We start from the raw sequence: 17,891 nt of genomic DNA on the forward strand, positions 1-17,891 counted from the left end.
TTAAAAAAGAATGACCTTTATTATGTCACAAGGCTCAAAAGCCATAGCAAGCATACAAAAATACAGTACAGATATTACACTGAATCAGAAATAAAATTACTTGCAACAGAGTTTTACAAATATGTCATTGGCTGCCCTGCTCTTTAGTACATTCTACATGTGTTTTCTTCGGTATATACATTTTTTTTCTTTTTTTCATTTTCAAGAATTCTTCTCCAATCATTCAAGGCACAATTCTGTTACTAAGATTTTAAGCTATTAAATTATGTCTATGAAATATAAGCAATAACAGAATCTTATTCTTGAGTACTTTCTGATTTTGCTTCCACAAGCAATCTAATCTTTTTTTTTCCTTTTTTCTTTTTCTTTTTCTTTTCTTTTTTTTTTTTCTTTTTTTTTTTTTTTTTGTGTGTGTGTAATTAAAAGCTCCATGTGAATCTAACAGTGCATTTTGAAGTTGACTTTAATTTATATGAAACCAGATTTTATTCCTACATTTTCAGTTCTATTACTTACTTTATCGTGATTAGTAAATACTGAAAATTTTATTTTTGAAATCTTATCATATCCCAAGAAAAATTATAAGTAATGTTTTACAAAATTTTAAATAAAATTCATTCAATATTATTATTAGGAGATATAAAAAAATATTAACACACTAAAATGATAAGCATTTTCTTCCCGAATTTTCGGCCGAATTCGCATAAACACAGAACTCTTACTATTTTGCCTTCAAAACAGTGACCTGTATACAATTCTCTTAAAACCAAAAATTACAATTAAATTTATTTAAATAGAAAGGATATAAATATAAAAAAGAACAGCTGAGCATATTATAATATTACTGAGGATAGAGTTAGAGATAATTTAACATATAATTTTGTTATATAAAAATATCATGTCTTTTCAGTTTCATTAGAAAACAAAAGATACATATAATATGTATACATAAAACTACAATCAACATCATAGCATTCTCGTAAAAAATACAATTACAGGTTTTACAATAGAATTTTTTTTTAAAATTATAGCATTAAAAGCTTTATTTTTCTGTCATTTAAATGTTAGTGATATGATTTTCAGTAATGTAATAGTTAAACAAAATCCTATTTAATAAACTGCAAATATGTATAAAGGAATATTTTATTAAAAAAGATTCACACATCTATCATTTTGTATTTTATAAGATAGGATTAATCTAGCACAAAAACTATTAATCCCTTTAGTTTTAAAATTAACTAAAAACAAAAATTATACCTTTTCAACAGAAGATGTTTTGAATTTGTTATTTCATGTACAACTGACTATCGAAATATTCCAAAGTTAAAGACAGTAATATATACAGTTTTCCAGATGCATAATTTTTAACTATCCTAAATAATTAGCAGAAGAAGGCTTTACTTAACCTCAAAAACTACAGTCCTGCAAATCTATATATGTTATCTTGATTCTTGTTGTTAATTATTAGCATGTTTAACATTTGTCACAATTAATAACCTGTTGGTTGACCAGAAGCCTTCTGGTAATTCAAACAGTAAATTAAGACATAATATTTTATATGTATCAAAATGTCATATCAGGACAAAAAAATTTAAGAAGACGTACATCAGATTCAGAAAGAACTGATATATTCACAAAAACTTATTATTAGTAGCCAATATAATTATTATCAAGTGTTATTTTCATTAACTTACAATAGGCCAAAAGATACCATTGATGGATAGTGAATCAATTTTCCCCTAAAAGTTAATATTCAAATTTAAGTAAGCAAATTTTATATAAATAATATTTTAACAATATTTTTCGAATTTCTTCTTATAGTATCAAGCAAAACTTTTAGAGCAACAAATGTACTCCACATAGAAAATTAATGATGGTACTGATAATGAAAGCTAAAGGAAATAGTTCCACTATTAAAACTATCCTTTTCTGCAATTCGTACAGAGTGCAACAGTTTAATTTCACTTTATGCGCTCAATGATTCTAATACACTGTTTTTTGGTAGACTAGTATGTATTTTTCAAAATTTGTATATCAAACATTTATACATGTTTGTTTACTAATCAATTATATTCTTTCTATAGAAACTTGTAATAGTTACCTGATAAAAATAGCACTTTTACATAACTCTACACAATCTTATAATAGAAATATTTACTTGCAATGTTTTTTAAAGTAATGATAAAAATGTTTTCCAAAGATCAGCTTTTTCATTCTTTCCCCCCCCCCCCCCGATACACTTAGATCTGATTATCTCACCACGATTGTTTGTTTATATGTTTTACCTCTTCACTTACAGTAATGCCTCTAACAAGTAACTGCACCCTGAGATGAACTAAAGATTGAAAGAATTAAAGCATTTATCCTGGAATGAAAACTTATGCTTCAAAATCTGTTTATTCTATGCAAGAACTTAGTCTAAGGAAAGAAACACTGAGTTTCATGAGAGGAAATTTCTATGTGCTAAGAGAAAAAAAAAGCAAATATTATTTAATTCAAAATATATTTAAAAATCTCTTTTAAATTTTACTTCAAGACCTCCTTTAAGTTGGAACATCAAATTATTTACACCATTATTTAACTATTACAATATCTGAGGCACACACATACACACACACACACACACACACACACACACACACAAAAAAAAAAAAAAAAAAAAAAGAATTTAATTTACCTTCCCCCCCTGCATACTTACTATCATTCCATTGGCAGAAATTACATTGATACATTTAAAAAAAGCTACTGATTATAAATTTTCTCATTTATGATAATTACAAACTTCAATTCCTGTGTGTGAAAAAGGATAATTAACATTTTCGAAACTGAGACACTAGTTCCCTACATTTCTCAGATATAAAGCAATTAAATAATTTTACGTCAAGCAGTTTTTTCCTAATAAATAATGAATGTTTAGACTACATATATAATTATAAAGAGTACGTGATTTTCAGAAAAACGTAGACAATAATTTTAAAGGTTTAAATTTCTGCCTCAGCATCTTCTTGTACATTTTAGAAAAAAAACATCCAAATTTCAAAGTTAATTCTTATGGAGAAAGAGAGAGTTAAAATCCTTTTAATCTATTTGTCCTTTTCACTTTTTAAACCCCAACATTTTTTAAGTTTATATTTTTTAAATTTTAAGATCAGTAAAAAATATCTGAATGACAAAAAACAACAAAGGGGAAATAAAATGAAGAAGAAAGGAAAAGAGGACATTTAACAATCTGAGCAAAGCTGTTTACCATCAGAAATTAAAGAATAAAAATGCCTGAAACTGATTTTATGCTTTGATAAAATTTAGTTATGTTTATAATAAAATTCTATAGTTTTTCTTTTTCCAGTACATTGATACAAATTAGATGACAGAAAAAATTATATTTTAAAAGAAATTGTTTATTGAACAATAAACAAACATTTTGGTCATATATAAGCAAAAGCTATAATTCTATTGTTTTGGTTCCATGGTACATTAAAATACAAAGAAATGTTGATATGAAATAAAATTGAAATATTCATAATTGATATTTAATAATTGAGTAAAGTTTATGCTTACATAAAATCTACCTAAAGCATTATTTCATAATAATAAAAAGTAATTAGACATTAATTTAAACTACATATTTAAAGAATTCAGTGTACATAAATTTTTAGCAAATGATTTAAACCGAGTCATGGAAAACACAAAATTTATTAAATTTCATTTTTTGCATATGAATATATTTCCAAAGAATGAAGTTAATATAGATTAAAAATGTATCAATGTTATTCAAATACCCAATGCTGAATGAATAGTAAAATACCCAAAGTAGTAAGTTATCATATAACTGGTTTTATATAAAGATTATTATAAGAATATTTTAATGTAAATCTATACATCTTCTTTAAATTCAAGAAACAATTATCCTCAGACAGTAACACAAAAATTTACTTATTTGACAGAATGAGAGCGAAAGAAATCTTTATTTAAGAAGTAAAATATAACATAATACACAAATAATAATTATAAAAAGGAAAACCAATGTTAAATAAATCTAGAATTCATTGAAATTCATTGAAATAAAATTCATTCAAATTCATTGAAAGTAAAAATCAAGCAAAAATAAGAACAAAAATATTTTTGATAATTCAGATAAGATTTCAATAAATTAAATTTTTCACCATTGCTTTGATGTCAGTTTTCCTATATATTATGCTAAATTATAGTTTTAGCTTATCTTTCACATTCAAATTAAAAAAAATTACCAGTACCTAAATCTTAAGATTACATATCCAGAAACAATAATAGTTTACAGATGTTGTGCACACTTCAAACTAATATAAAATAAATGTATGCTTATCTTGCAGAAATGAAAATACATTAAAATAATTTTAAAATGAGAGAACTTATATACAAAATATGCTTAAAGCATGAAAGAAACATACATAAAGTAAATAATATGAAAAAATCACAACACCATATTAACTGACAAATCACAATACGAGATCATGAGCACTGGGGCAAAATTTAAGGTTGATCCCTACAAAAATTTAAATCTGAAATAGTTTTCAAACATCAAAACAACATCATGCCATAAATAATTAGCAAATGATGTAGGAACAATATCACATAAGCAAATGAAGTACAAAAAGTCACAGATTAGGATCACTTCACATTACTATTCTGTCTCCTGTAAATCTTCAGCATTATCAGTCAATATTTGTTGAAGAAGATCATACAAAATTTCAAATGATTTACTATATGCAGATCGTGTAAGATGTAAATAATCATACATGTCATGGTGAGATATAGATCCATCAGGAAGGATAAAACCTGGATCAATATCTATAACTTGAGTATTAGGAAACTCCTGGCATGCACTCTTTAATTTCTTGTTAACTTCCTGTATTTTAGTTCGCAGAGGATTTGGATGCTGACCACATGGAAGAAGTTTCTGAACAAAAACAAAGTTTCAAATTCAATTTATAATTTCTAAAAAACATAGTTTAATACTTTTATTACATATCTACAATATAAATACAAACAAACATTTCAAAAACAAATCAACTATATTGGAAAAATAACTTTAAAGAGAGCTATACTTTAGAAGATGCATACATAAGAATGGCCACTTTCATGAGCAGATAGGGTTATCTGACCAGCACTGTCAATTTGAAAAACATAAGCCAACACCTTTCTGTACATAGGTCATTGTTTGCTGAGATCACAAAATACACAACACCCTTATGAAGTTCACCTTATATCATGAAGAATGCAACATCCTTCATCAGGATGTTCATGTGAAGGGCTTTATATTGGAAAGACTTGAATAGGAGTGCAGTCATCTTTATGATGGATTCAACATCCTTTTTCTTCCCAGCATGAACAAAAAGGCTGTATAGCATTTTAGGCTTAAAGGTCACATTTTAATTTTATGAGGTTGTTACTTGAACACAATCTTTCTTTGTGAAGAACAATGTTTCTTGAAGGAATAGGATAATCACATCTTCATCTCTTGATAAATCCCTGGTGAAGGAATCTATTGCAGTAAAGATGAATCCATCCAGAAAAGAAGCCAAACCAAACTCGCAACATCTTGCAGTGACCAAATGCATCCCTTTCCAAAATGCTTCAGGTAGTATTGTTTTAATCAACAAGTACCTGCACCAAAATAGCTGCTAATCATAATTCCAATAATAACTATTATTTTCCTTTTGGTCTGATAAATGTTCCATGCTACATAATTTCCAAATATAGAGATGCCAAACTTTCAGAAATGCTCTCAGTAATATTTTACTGAATTATGATAGCAATGCTCAAGTGATTGTGAGAATGGATTTAACAGCATAAAATGGATATTCCACTACACAAAAAGTAAATAATTCATAAACTTGTCCACACAAAAAAAAAAGTACTCATTAAAAAATATCGATGAGTTTGTTAAACAAAAATTTGTTAAAGTTTTACAAAGTATGGAAAAGATCATAAAACTAACTTGAAATTCAAAATGCGGACTTCCAGGTTCCCCTATTCGGGTAAAGGACTACGTTATTCAAAACCGATGGCTCTAAGTATCGTTTTTTCACAATGTGAGAAACATACATTCAACAGTTTCTTCATTATTTAATTTCTTTAAATATAATATAGGGCAACAATATTTGATAGCAATGGATTTTTAGAGATTCGACGTGAAATGCCATTTCAAGACTAATAGTTTTTCTGCCCCCCCCCTTTTTAAGGGAAAGGGAACTTTTCTTATGTTACTCTTCTTGACCTGATAAGATCAACTTTGCAGCACATTTTGCTGCAGCCAGCTTTCCATGCCACAGTTTATTCTTGCTAATAAACAAAATGATGAAAAAATGATTTCAGTTTCAGACCATTCAGTGCATAAGTGGAGATGAGTGTGTCAGTAGATAATTTGGGTGTAAAGCAAGTTTACTTCTTCAACAGAATGCTAAACATTTTTTCAGTTGTTGCACTAATATTGTAATCTGAACTACCATGACTAACAAATACAAACGATGCATTTTGTAACACTTGAGAAAATTTCTTTCCTAAAGAAACTGCAGTGCACTTAACCAGAGCAGGTGCTGCAATCCTTTCCACATGCAATTTTTTTTTTTTTTTTTTTTGGCTACAGCTGAATCAGGAAATCCTGACTGAAACAAAGAATATGCATAGTAACACAAAAAACTGTTCCATCAGAAATGATAAGAATAAGAGCTCTATTTTTGCAAGAGAAAAATCATAGTTTTTTACAAAAAATTATACATTTTTTTTAAGAAAATTTTATTTTCACACAGTACAGTTTATCAGATTGCAAGTGTTGCTTGCAGTCATTATGACCACCATGAGTTAGTGGAAGGCCACAATTGCACACACAGTTTCTAAAAATATAAATATAAATTATAAATGTGTACTAGCAAACTAATCAATTAGACTAACTGCAATCACTTGTTGATAAGTATGCATATATGAATGAGTACATATACATAACCCAAATCCAATGTTTGTGCATTACATGCTATATTAATTAAAAATGTGTGCCTATGTGTATTAATTACACTTGGGGCTTTCAATTCCTCTTCTCTCTCTCACTTTTTTAGGGGGGATAGCTAATAGTAATTTGCATGTATCTTTTTTAAAGATCATCTAGTGACAGCATTTTGCAGATCAACTGCCTTCTACAAGGCAATTTTGATACATTTTGCTGCTATCAAACAAAATATTTACTGCTGTAAATTATTTTTGGAAAAAATGCAGAAGTTCATAAATTTCTGTTAATTATTATCAGTTTTAAGAGACACCCTACACATGAAATAGAATAGAAAGGAAATTCTCAAAATTTGTTTATTTCTTTAGAATTCATGAAATTTTGAACACATTCATTTGTATGCAAAAAGTAAACATTTTATGAAAGGAAGACAAGTTTTGCTTGTAAAAAATCTTTATCACAATTATGCCGATAAATGAAATAAAGATTTTACTAATTCATACATAATATATTTGCAAGGCAAATAAGTAGTAACAGGCAAAATACATAAAGCAATAACTCACTAGAATGATAAGAACAGCATTTGGTTTTTTATCAAGAATTGCCTGCGCACAAGACTGGATTCCAGCTACTATTTGATCAACCGAATGAGATACATTATTAGCCCCTACTGATAAAACTATTACCTACAAAAATAAAAGAAAATATTAATTTAACCGAGAAATACTTCAAAATGTATTAATACATATAAAAATAATTCAGTATGTTAAGAGTTAAAAAAGGGCACATTTTAAATAGGTTTTACAGTAAAATTTCAAACTAGTATTTATATTTCAACGTTTTACTATAAAAGGTTAACTTTTGCTCAAATTTACAAATAAATTTCAATGAAATTAAATGCACAATAGAAGTATATAATTGTAGATAGTAGTTTGGTTTATGTGATTAAAGCCTCGAGGGCTATCTACCTAAGAGGAGGAATGCCTCTGTGGAAGACTTTCAAAGGAAAACTGGCTTGTATACATGTTAACACATCAGAAAAACCACAAAACACTGACGTAACCAGCTCATTTTCAGGATTCAAACCTCGGACTGAACTACCAGTGTTCAGTGACTTTACAGCTCGACCAATGGTGGGCCCAGTAGATAGTAGACAGAACTCCATTTATTCTGCTTTTATTTTTTTCCATCACTTTAAGGTGAAAAAGATAATGAAGTATAGTGGAGCATGTCTCAAACTTTTGACTAACACGTACCATCTAAACAAAAACTGAAAAACTTCCCAGTACCACCACTGGATTTTACAATGATTATTTTTCAATTTCTCAATAGAAATATTAAAAAAATATATTTTGTCAGTTGCACAACCTATTGGCTATTTGTATTAAATATGAAGACATTAAAATAGATTAGATTAAAAATTGATTACCATTTTATTAGTCAAAATTTAAGTTATAATTACTTTAATTCTAAAATTCAGAGTGAAACTGGGACCTGTTTAAGAGAGATCAGTTTCTTTATGTCTGGTCTTATTATACTTAGTTTTAACGGTAAATTAGGATTTACTTTTAATTTTGCTTTATATTTATTTTTCAAATATAACATGGAAGAAAATCCTTGCCTGCCAAAAGAGATTCTGGAAAAAGTCAATAAAAATTTAATAGCTTTATTTGAAGTGCATTTAATTTTTTTTTTTTTTTTTAAAGTCAGTCAAAAGTTTACAAGTGTGTTATTTTTAAAATATTAAGTTGCATCACAGGAAATTTCTGTCAATTGCACTTTATCTTCATGAGATAAATATTTCAGGTACATTTGAACAAAATGGATTTCTAATCCAGTTTTCTTTTTCATAATCCTCGGAAAAATACATGTTAACCCTCACAGCGTTACACGACTAGGAAAATTCCGTACAGAAGGTTGCCTTCCACATTCATTATACATGAAAATTTCTGCTAGCTTTTAATGTATCGGATTTCAGTTTGGATGTATGTTGGAAGAAAAGGAATCAAGGTACAAAATGAAAGAGTAATTTTTTAATTAAAATCAAGAAAATATCACTTATTCGTGACATTTTGAGGAACTTTGAAATTTCAGGGATAACTCATAACGCTCAGAGGGTTAAAGTAATTTATCAATGAAAAATAATTTTTAATGCCAGATGCTAATTCTTTTATTTTTAATTTATTTTTGGTTAGAAGACTTTTTAAAAGTGGTAAAAACTTAAAATATTACTATCGAATTCTTTGATTATTACATGTCCAATACTATGTACAGTAAATATTCAATGCAAGATAAACTGCGAAAAGTCATTACATAGATTTTTCTCACAGTATAGTAGATTTAGCCATAGCAGATTTTTTCATTGCATAGTAGAGATACGTAGATTTTTCTCAAAACCTTAATGTATAAGTAAAAGCGTGATTATCCAGAATGCTACAGAAATGAGAAATTCTGGATTGTGAAATTTACAGAAATGCAGTTATTGGTAGAAAATACCTTACGAATGGAGAAAGTAATTTCTGGTCTTAAATGACAAAATCGGTCATAATCTTTATCAGTTTTAATATCAAGCACATACATTTAAAATTATGTAAGTTTTCTGAAAAAAAAAATTTGCAAATAAAATCGGATTTATTTTGAAATTCTTCACATGAAATTTAAAACATCTTATCCAATTATAAAATGCCATCGACTATATATGTTGGTTAAGATGCCGCCAAATTTGCGACAATCAATCCAATCAAAACTTACAGAAAAAATACTGTCCTTTAATCAGACTCTTAAGATTCAAATTATGGACATAGCATATAAAAAATTTAAATTGCATATTATCATTTTTCACACTGCATCACTATTTTTAATATATTTTAAAATAAAAATGCATATTATGTTCATTAAAAATTTTTTTTTTCCAAGAAAGAATCCTGTAACTTTGAAAATACTCCATGTTTTTACACCAGAAGTGTTACTAAATTTTAACTATTTCTTAAAATTGTGAAAGGGAAGTGACAAATGGCAATTAACCTATATTTTCTTTACAAACACTCAGCCGGCTTATTGACAACTAATTCGGTTTACATAAAAATAAGGTGAACATTTCAGGCTCTAAATCAGATTATTTGGCAGTAGCTTTTGTTTCTTGAAAATGGTTAACAGGAAAGCACGTTAAATGCAAATTTTTAAAATAATTTTAAGACTTTTGCCCAAAATGCATTTAATAGAAAATAAAATGCTTGTCACTCTAGTGACTGATGGATAAACTGCACATCTATTGTAATTTTTGGAAGTTCTCCTATGTTCCACTGTTGTAATAAGGGGAACTCCCATTAGAAGGTCTTCAATAGAAACTTCTCACTTTCCTTTTTATCAGGTGTATTGCTTACCTTTATAAGATTTCAATTTACCTCTAACAAAAATCAACACAACTTTAGGAAATATTACAGATGCTACTACATTCTAAAGCTAAAATATTAGAGTGGATTAGAAAGATTATAAACAGAGTTAGTTTGTTACTTTTTGATTATTTACGTACCCACTGAGAAGTCGTAAAATTTATGATTCAAAATTGTATGTCACAAAAGTAAGTATACGGACAACTCATAATGTCTGTTGTGAGCTCCATGATTTATATTTGCTAACGATATTCAACAGCTGTTGTGTTCTTTTTTAGACAGATTTTGTTTTTTCGTATTTTGGCGACAGTAAGAAAGATTAGAATAATGTTTTGATTTCCTTAAGTGCAAAAGCAAATAAAGTTTGGCTTTCTTAAGCAAGAAAATGTAATTGTTTATTTAAAATATTTCTTTTCAAGTGTTATAAAATGGAATCAGATTTAAATTAAAGGCAAGAACAACTGAATGAAATAATATTCAGGTAGATTCAACGCAACATTAGTGGTGACAACCGGGATGTGATCTCACTGGATTTTGAAGGTAAATACCATTAAATATTTAAGCATGGAATTATTAGTAAAGAAATGCTTGTCTGTTGAGCCAATTTTACTAAAACTTTTAATGCCTTGAGTGATTAATTAAATCAGGAAAATCCTGATGAGGTAGAAATTCGATCAAATTTTGTTAGTTTAAAAAGAATACATGCTCAGCTTTCTAGTTTCAATTCTGAAATAAGTGATTTATTAGTTGCAGATTCTGATGCAGAAAAATATGAGCGTGAGTATTTGATCATTGAAGAATACAATGAGAAGATGGATAGTATTACAAGTAAAAGTAGACATTTGTATAAATACAATTCTAATCAGTGTATAATCAGAAAAATATGAGCGTGAGTATTTGATTATTGAAGAATACAATGAGAAGATGGATAGTATTACAAGTAAAAGTGACATTTGTATAAATAGATCAGTGTAATTAGTTTGTTCTCCCGTTCAGGTTAAATCGAAACTGAATTTACCGAAGATTGAACCATTAAATTTACTGTTGAAATTAAGGATTGGCTTGCCTTTTGGAGTCAGTTCCAAAGAATTCATGAATATGAAAATACAGAAAAGGAGCATAAATTTTAGTATTTAATACAATGTATGTCGGAAGATACAAAAGCTTGTGATATTATTAACAGTTGAGTTCTAAATGCGAGAACTGTTAGAGTGAGTCGTAAAAAATGCTACAGGCAATGACTAAAAATTAGATACTGTGCGATAAACTGGAATCCTATCTGAGAGCTCTGAAATCCATTCGTTTGACTTTGGATAAATATTCTGCCATGCTTTTCCCTCTCATTGAATCTTGCATACTGGAAGACATTTTTAGGGTGTGGTTGCGAAATCTGATAGTTAGTACACTGGATGTGTGAGCGGAGAATCCATATAGTGAAAAGGCTTGTTATTGTTTATGAAAATAAAAGTAGAAGGACAGGAGAAAATTCTTGGTTTTCAAATAAATATGAAAAAGAGGAGAAATAAAAGATGAATAAAGCTCTCTTAACCAACCGACAGCTGCAGATTTATTTTCAGGAGTTTTCAAAGAGAAAACAAAACATAGCTTGTGTATTTTGTGAAAATTCACATGAGAGCAGAGATTGTTTTAAGGCTCAAACTCTGAATTTCCAGCAGAAACAAGATATTTTAAAGGACAAGAAAGTCTGCTTTATATGTTTAAGAGGCAGACATTGGTCAAAATTTTGCAAGAAAAATATTAAATGTATTCTTTGTGGAAAAAGACTTTTGGTTTTAATGTGTCCAGAGCTGAAAACTAACAAATTAATGAATAATTCTCTTAAATCTGAAGAATCAAAACCAAGAGATAACAGCCTGTCAAATCACTGTTATTCCTGTGAAGTTCTACTTCAAATGTTACGTTAGATTGAAATCAGGAAATAAAGAAAAACAAGTACGGGTACTCATCGATAGTGGTTCCCAACATTAATATATATTGAAGATAACTATAGAAGAGATGGATATGGAACCAAATGGTAACAGGTTTTTGATTCACACACATTTTGGTGGATTAGCGACAGAGATAAAGGAGCATCCTCAGTATGAACTTGACATTGAATCCTTAAACAGTGCATTTTCCTGTAAGATAGAAGCTCTAGATCAGTCTAAAGAAAGGAGGATTTTGAGAAAAAGAGTTAAAGGAAAAGAAGATATGGCTTAATGATTATACAGAGAATTTTTCCAATATCAAGTGGAGCTGATTTTTGTAGTCATTTGTTTACGGGGAAAATTCATTATCTTAAGTGTGGCTTAGTCGCATATGAAACGCTTTTGGGCTGGCTGATTATGGGAAAAATGTTTGATGAGAATCCTGTTAAAACTTCTGCGAAATTAATCACCTCTCTACTGATAAAAAATACATCAATTGCTGATCTGTGGAATTTACTCTAGTCATCAGAGATCCTGTTGAAATAAAATCTAAAGAAGGGACATATCAATTAGTTATGCATCAGTTCCAGCGAATGGTGAGAATCGATAAAGAAGGTCGTTACATCGTACAGCTGCCTTGGCTAGAAGAACAGGAGATTTTAAATAAGGAAAATAAATTGGGTGCAGAGCGCAGGTGTGCATCAACTGCAGAGAAACTTATTAAGGAAGGCAGATATGCAGATTATGATACTGTTTTCCAGGAATGGTTAGAGGAAAATATTATTGAAAAAGTACCATCTGAGGAAGAAAATAAAATCCCATGCCATTATTTACCCCATCGAGACATTTAAAAAAAAAACTCTACCACAAGCGTTCGACCTGTTTTTGATGCTTCATGTACCATTCTCCATCACTTAATGATGTTTTAGAGAAAGGACCAAACCTCTTAGAGAAATCCTTCCACTGCTACTGAGGTTTCAAGAAAGATCGATTGGCATCATTTCAGACATAAAAAAGGCCTTCTTACAAATTTCTGTTGCGGAAGAAGATAAAGATTATCTGAGATTTTTATGGTGGGAGAATTTCGAGAAAAGAAAATCAAAAATTTATCGTCCTAAAAGGGTAGTCTTTGGACTCACATGCAGTCCATTCCTCTTAGCTGCAGTCATTAATTTTCATTTGGAGGAACGCCGTGATGATTTTCCTGAAACTGTGTGTAAGTTAAAAAATGCCTTACCAGAAACTCTGCATAAGTTAAAAAAATGTGGATACCTGTATAATATTAGTATCTGATGAAAAGGAATTACTGCAATTTGTACATGAGGCTAAACAAGTTCTAGCTTCAGCATGTTTTGACTTGTTTGGATGGGAATGTACTTCTTTAACAGGAGATAAAAGAAATCTCTCGTTCTTGGATTATTGAGGGACAGAAATGAAGATGTCCTTTTTTGTAACTTAGAAAATGTTTCCTTTGAGAAAGAATCTGTAACCAGAAGAAATATTCTTTCAGCTGTCAACAGTATTTTTGATCCCAATGGAATGTTGTGTCCAGTAACTATATGCATGAAGATGCTAATACAAGTAAGTTGGACTCTTAAATTAAGCTGGGATGAGGTATGTCCTGAAAGTGTTTGTAAAAGGTTTTCATGGTAGGCAGAAGATACTCACAGCATACTCTAAAACTGCACGTAATGGGATTCCACTCAACTGCAGCAGAATTTAAAAATTTTGAACTCTCTTTTAGCACTCCAGGGTCACCACTCCCATGTGCACAGAGACCACAAAGGGCAAGGAAGCCTACTGACGAACCTGTCATCTGGCTGTTGTGCTGTCCACTCGGATGTTCTAAGCCGCGACTGTAAGGGACACCATAGGTTTTCTTTACTGTGCTCCCAGGGCCACAAATTATAAAATTTTACAAATTACAAAATCTGCTTTTTTTGATTTCCACCCACCTGCCTTTACCTTTCTGCCATATATGTTTTTTAAACACTCTGTACCATTACATCAAATTGGCTTTTAAATTTTTTCATACCTTAATATAAAAATAGATTTAAAAAGACAAATTAAGAAAATATACATAAAATACACTATGTAGTTTTTATTATAATTTTATAATTATAAGTTTTTACTATAACAGATTTAAAATACCTTTGGATTAGTTGCATCAATTTCACCATTTTGAATCCTCCACAAAACATTCTGCGTCTCATCTTCAGCAATTCCTAAATTTAAGCAATGAAGAGGAACAAAAAGTTTCTCCCACATCTAAAATTTATAATTAAATAAAAAATCATTTCAGATATATTTACACATACATACCATTATGCATCAGAACAGTTAATTTTAACAGCAAAAACATATTCAAACTTGCAAAAAAAGTCCAAGTATAAGCTTAATAACTGGCCATTATATCAAGCAAAACATAACTTAAAAAAAAAAAAAAAAAAAAAAAAAAAAACTGAAGAGAAAAGTAAAAGAATAAATATAATTTGCAAAAATAAATAAAATGATTTTCAAGCAGGATTCAGAGAATTTCAAATTATTTTTATACATTTTAATTTCTAAAATATAAATTACTATTTTCCACACTTTTGAAGTTTAAAACAAATTCTGTTGAAATTTCTTAAATCAATAATGAAATTATGACAGAAAAACAACATGTTTAGGCACACTGAAAGGGATTAAGATAATATAGTTTAATTAGTGCAATTAAACATTTCACTGTTTTTCAAAACCTAAATGATAATAATATAGAATTAAGCACTAAATATATTAAATAATAAAAAGATAATATCAGGAATGAATACAGAAGTTTACAGGAATATTATAAGGGCACAAAACAGAATAAAAAACACAATTTACATTTGATGCTTTCTTGTTAAAACAGACACTGCGTATACTTTGGAGAAACAAGGCAAAATTTAAAATTAATTTTGCAGAAATTAGCTATAGAAACCTTCAAAACCATAATGTGTGGAGGGAATAACATTTACTTGTATTTATTTACCTTTGCAGAAACCAAAATTTGACACCAGCTGCTGTTAAAAGATCAGACCACCTAGATGGCATAACAGTCAGTCTCACTGACTGCCATATTAAAGAACCCGACTTCGAATCCTGAAGAAGGAATGGACGTTTGTAAGCATATCGCATCACTGTGGCAAGAGAGCACCCAAAAGCACCAAAAATACAGGATAAGATAAAATCCTCCCATGAAGTTGGTGGTATTGGTAAAAAGGTGGAAGACCCTCAGATCGCTCTCCTTTGAAATTCTGTCCGAGGTGAAACCTTAACAGTTAGCAAGCCCGATGATACCCAATAAGCCAAAATGCACTTTAGGTGCGGCCTTTCTTCCTTTACCTGATAAAGAAATACAGTTGCTCAGACGTTATAATAATAGAGACGTTGACTGCTGTACTGATGGGTTCAGTTTGAATCCTGGAGAAGGCATGGATGTTTGCAAGTGTATAATGTGTGGGCAGCAAGGGGGTACTTAAAATAAATGGCGAACCAAAAGTCTCTCCAGAAGTTGGTGGCAAGGAATGATGGGCCCCTTGGACTACATCCAAGTGGTCTCCTTTGGAATTCCATCAGGAATTGAAACTTAGTCCAGTGGTTCTAATATGCCTACTTGGATACATAGGTGCCAGCCTTGCTTGTACCTGTTAAAGGATCGGAAGCCTTTTGGTGTAAATAGAAGCATCCACTAGCAATCTGAAGGTCTAGGTAAAAAACACTGGCAAAAGTATCTGTACCTGTTCAAGGATTGGAAGATTTTATAGTGTAAATAGAAGGATCCACTAGCAATCTGAAGGTCTAGGTACCCTGGCAAAAATAACATTACTTTAGCTGCCCAATTGGTATTGAGGTTGATGATACTGCCATACCGATGACTTAAAAGTTCAAACCTAGAGAGAACTCAAAATACTCAGCAGGCTGAAAGGATAATCGTGTAATATGATCTAATGCTTTCAGTAAGTTATTTTTTAGATGGCAGCACTACAATTGGTTGTTGCTTAAATATTTCTCTTTTCCTGCCAGTTTATTGCATGCTCAAACATAAAAAGAACTTTTTAGTGACATTATTTAAGAAATTGGATTTAAGAAAAAGGATGGTGGCAAGAAAAGAGGGTTGGGAGATCCTCAGGCCATCCTCTGGGATGGTTTTCTTCCTCAAAATAGGGACAGAAGCTTAACAGTTAGAAAAGGCTTGGTGATACCTACCTATGAGGATGCACAGGTACTGGCCTTGCTTTAATCTATAACTGTTATAGGATCAAAATATTTCTTCTTAACCTACATATTATAGCCATATAAACTTTCCTAAATACAAGTGTTGCCGAGTCGTTCTTATTTTTTTTTGTTTGTTTTATCATTTTGCTGCACCATAGAAACATTTGACTTTCAATATATTTGTCCCAGATGCTGGATCTACAAAAGTGCATTTGCAATTCAGTATAAAATGTTGAAAAACAGCCTTTCCTAAGTCCTTGCTCTAATAAGCATGCCAGCAATTTATATATATTGTATTTCCTTCATTGACTTATTATCTCCATTACAGATTTGACATCTCTGTTCAGTATTTGTATAAGGAAACATTTGTTTCTTTCTCAGCAGATTTTCTCTCAAACCCACAGTTTCAGCCAAATTCTGCCCACAAAGACTTTCCACTTGATGATGGTAATTTGACAATTTTTTAATAAATACCAATTTTACTTTTTGAGCATTTGATCAGAAACAAGTAACAAATTTCTCTTCTATAAATGTTCCCAATCAATCGCTGTTTTCGTCCACATGTAACTGTTTATTTACCATCTGATAGTTGTTAGTTCTTCAATCAAATAGTGTATAGAATGGAAAGTGGTGCAAAAAAAAAAAAAAAAAAAAAAAAGATACTGGAACCATGAAACCAATTATGAGCGCTAAGACTTTTTTTTATCTTACTGTATCTTTTCATGTAACCACTCGAAATACTTTGCACATTCCAATAATTTCATTTGGTAACAATTTTTCACTTTCGCTCATTATGTAAAATCCTGTGCATTTCAGAAAAGAAAAAACTACTGCTTCTTTAACCACTTGCACTACGACTAAACTTCACGGTTGCGGTGCCGTGCGTTACAATATAACAAGCGGTAAAGTGTCTCATTTATGCTGCTCCATGTCTGCGAGTGCAATCCAGAGCTGTAACTCGAGAAATAAACAATCTCGTTGTTAGGCGATGTGTGCACCACGTTATTTTCATTTTTGTGCGTGGTTTGAGACAAAAGCATCTTGAAGTGCGTGGCATGTCTTTTTAATGCAAGTGATTAATTATGATACAATTACATGCCGAACAAATACTAATTTAGAAGTCAAACAACAAAAATCAGCGTTACATTTTCAAATTTTCGCAGGACTAGTTTTGATGGTTTTACCGAACCAGCATCCTCATCTGCAAAAGCGCAATCTCATTCATTTGTGCTTTTGCAGCCGAGTATGATGGTTCTATAAAACCATCGAAACTAGTCCTGTAAAAATTTGAAAATATAATGCTGATCTTTGTTGCTTGACTTCTAAATTAGTACTGCTTCTTTAGTTCATGGCAAA

At 30.1% G+C, this 17,891-nt stretch overlaps 1 protein-coding gene across 2 annotated transcripts in view; it reads right to left on the bottom strand.

The window, feature by feature from the left end:
• LOC118185344 (platelet-activating factor acetylhydrolase IB subunit alpha1-like) overlaps positions 1-17,891 on the bottom strand; it is a 45,039-nt gene continuing 27,148 nt past the window's right edge. For both annotated transcript variants that reach the window (XM_085824849.1, XM_085824850.1), the window contains 3 exons: positions 14,451-14,567; positions 7,543-7,665; positions 1-4,936 (listed from right to left, as the gene is read on the bottom strand). In XM_085824849.1, coding sequence (XP_085680975.1) covers positions 4,661-4,936; positions 7,543-7,665; positions 14,451-14,567 — 516 coding nt within the window. In that variant the 3' untranslated portion in view covers positions 1-4,660. The remainder of the gene's footprint in view (positions 4,937-7,542; positions 7,666-14,450; positions 14,568-17,891) is intronic.

Source organism: Stegodyphus dumicola, chromosome 10 (assembly GCF_044657685.1).
Source record: "Stegodyphus dumicola isolate Sdum_Otavi_A_Nest chromosome 10, ASM4465768v1".
Lineage (NCBI taxonomy): Eukaryota > Metazoa > Arthropoda > Arachnida > Araneae > Eresidae > Stegodyphus > Stegodyphus dumicola.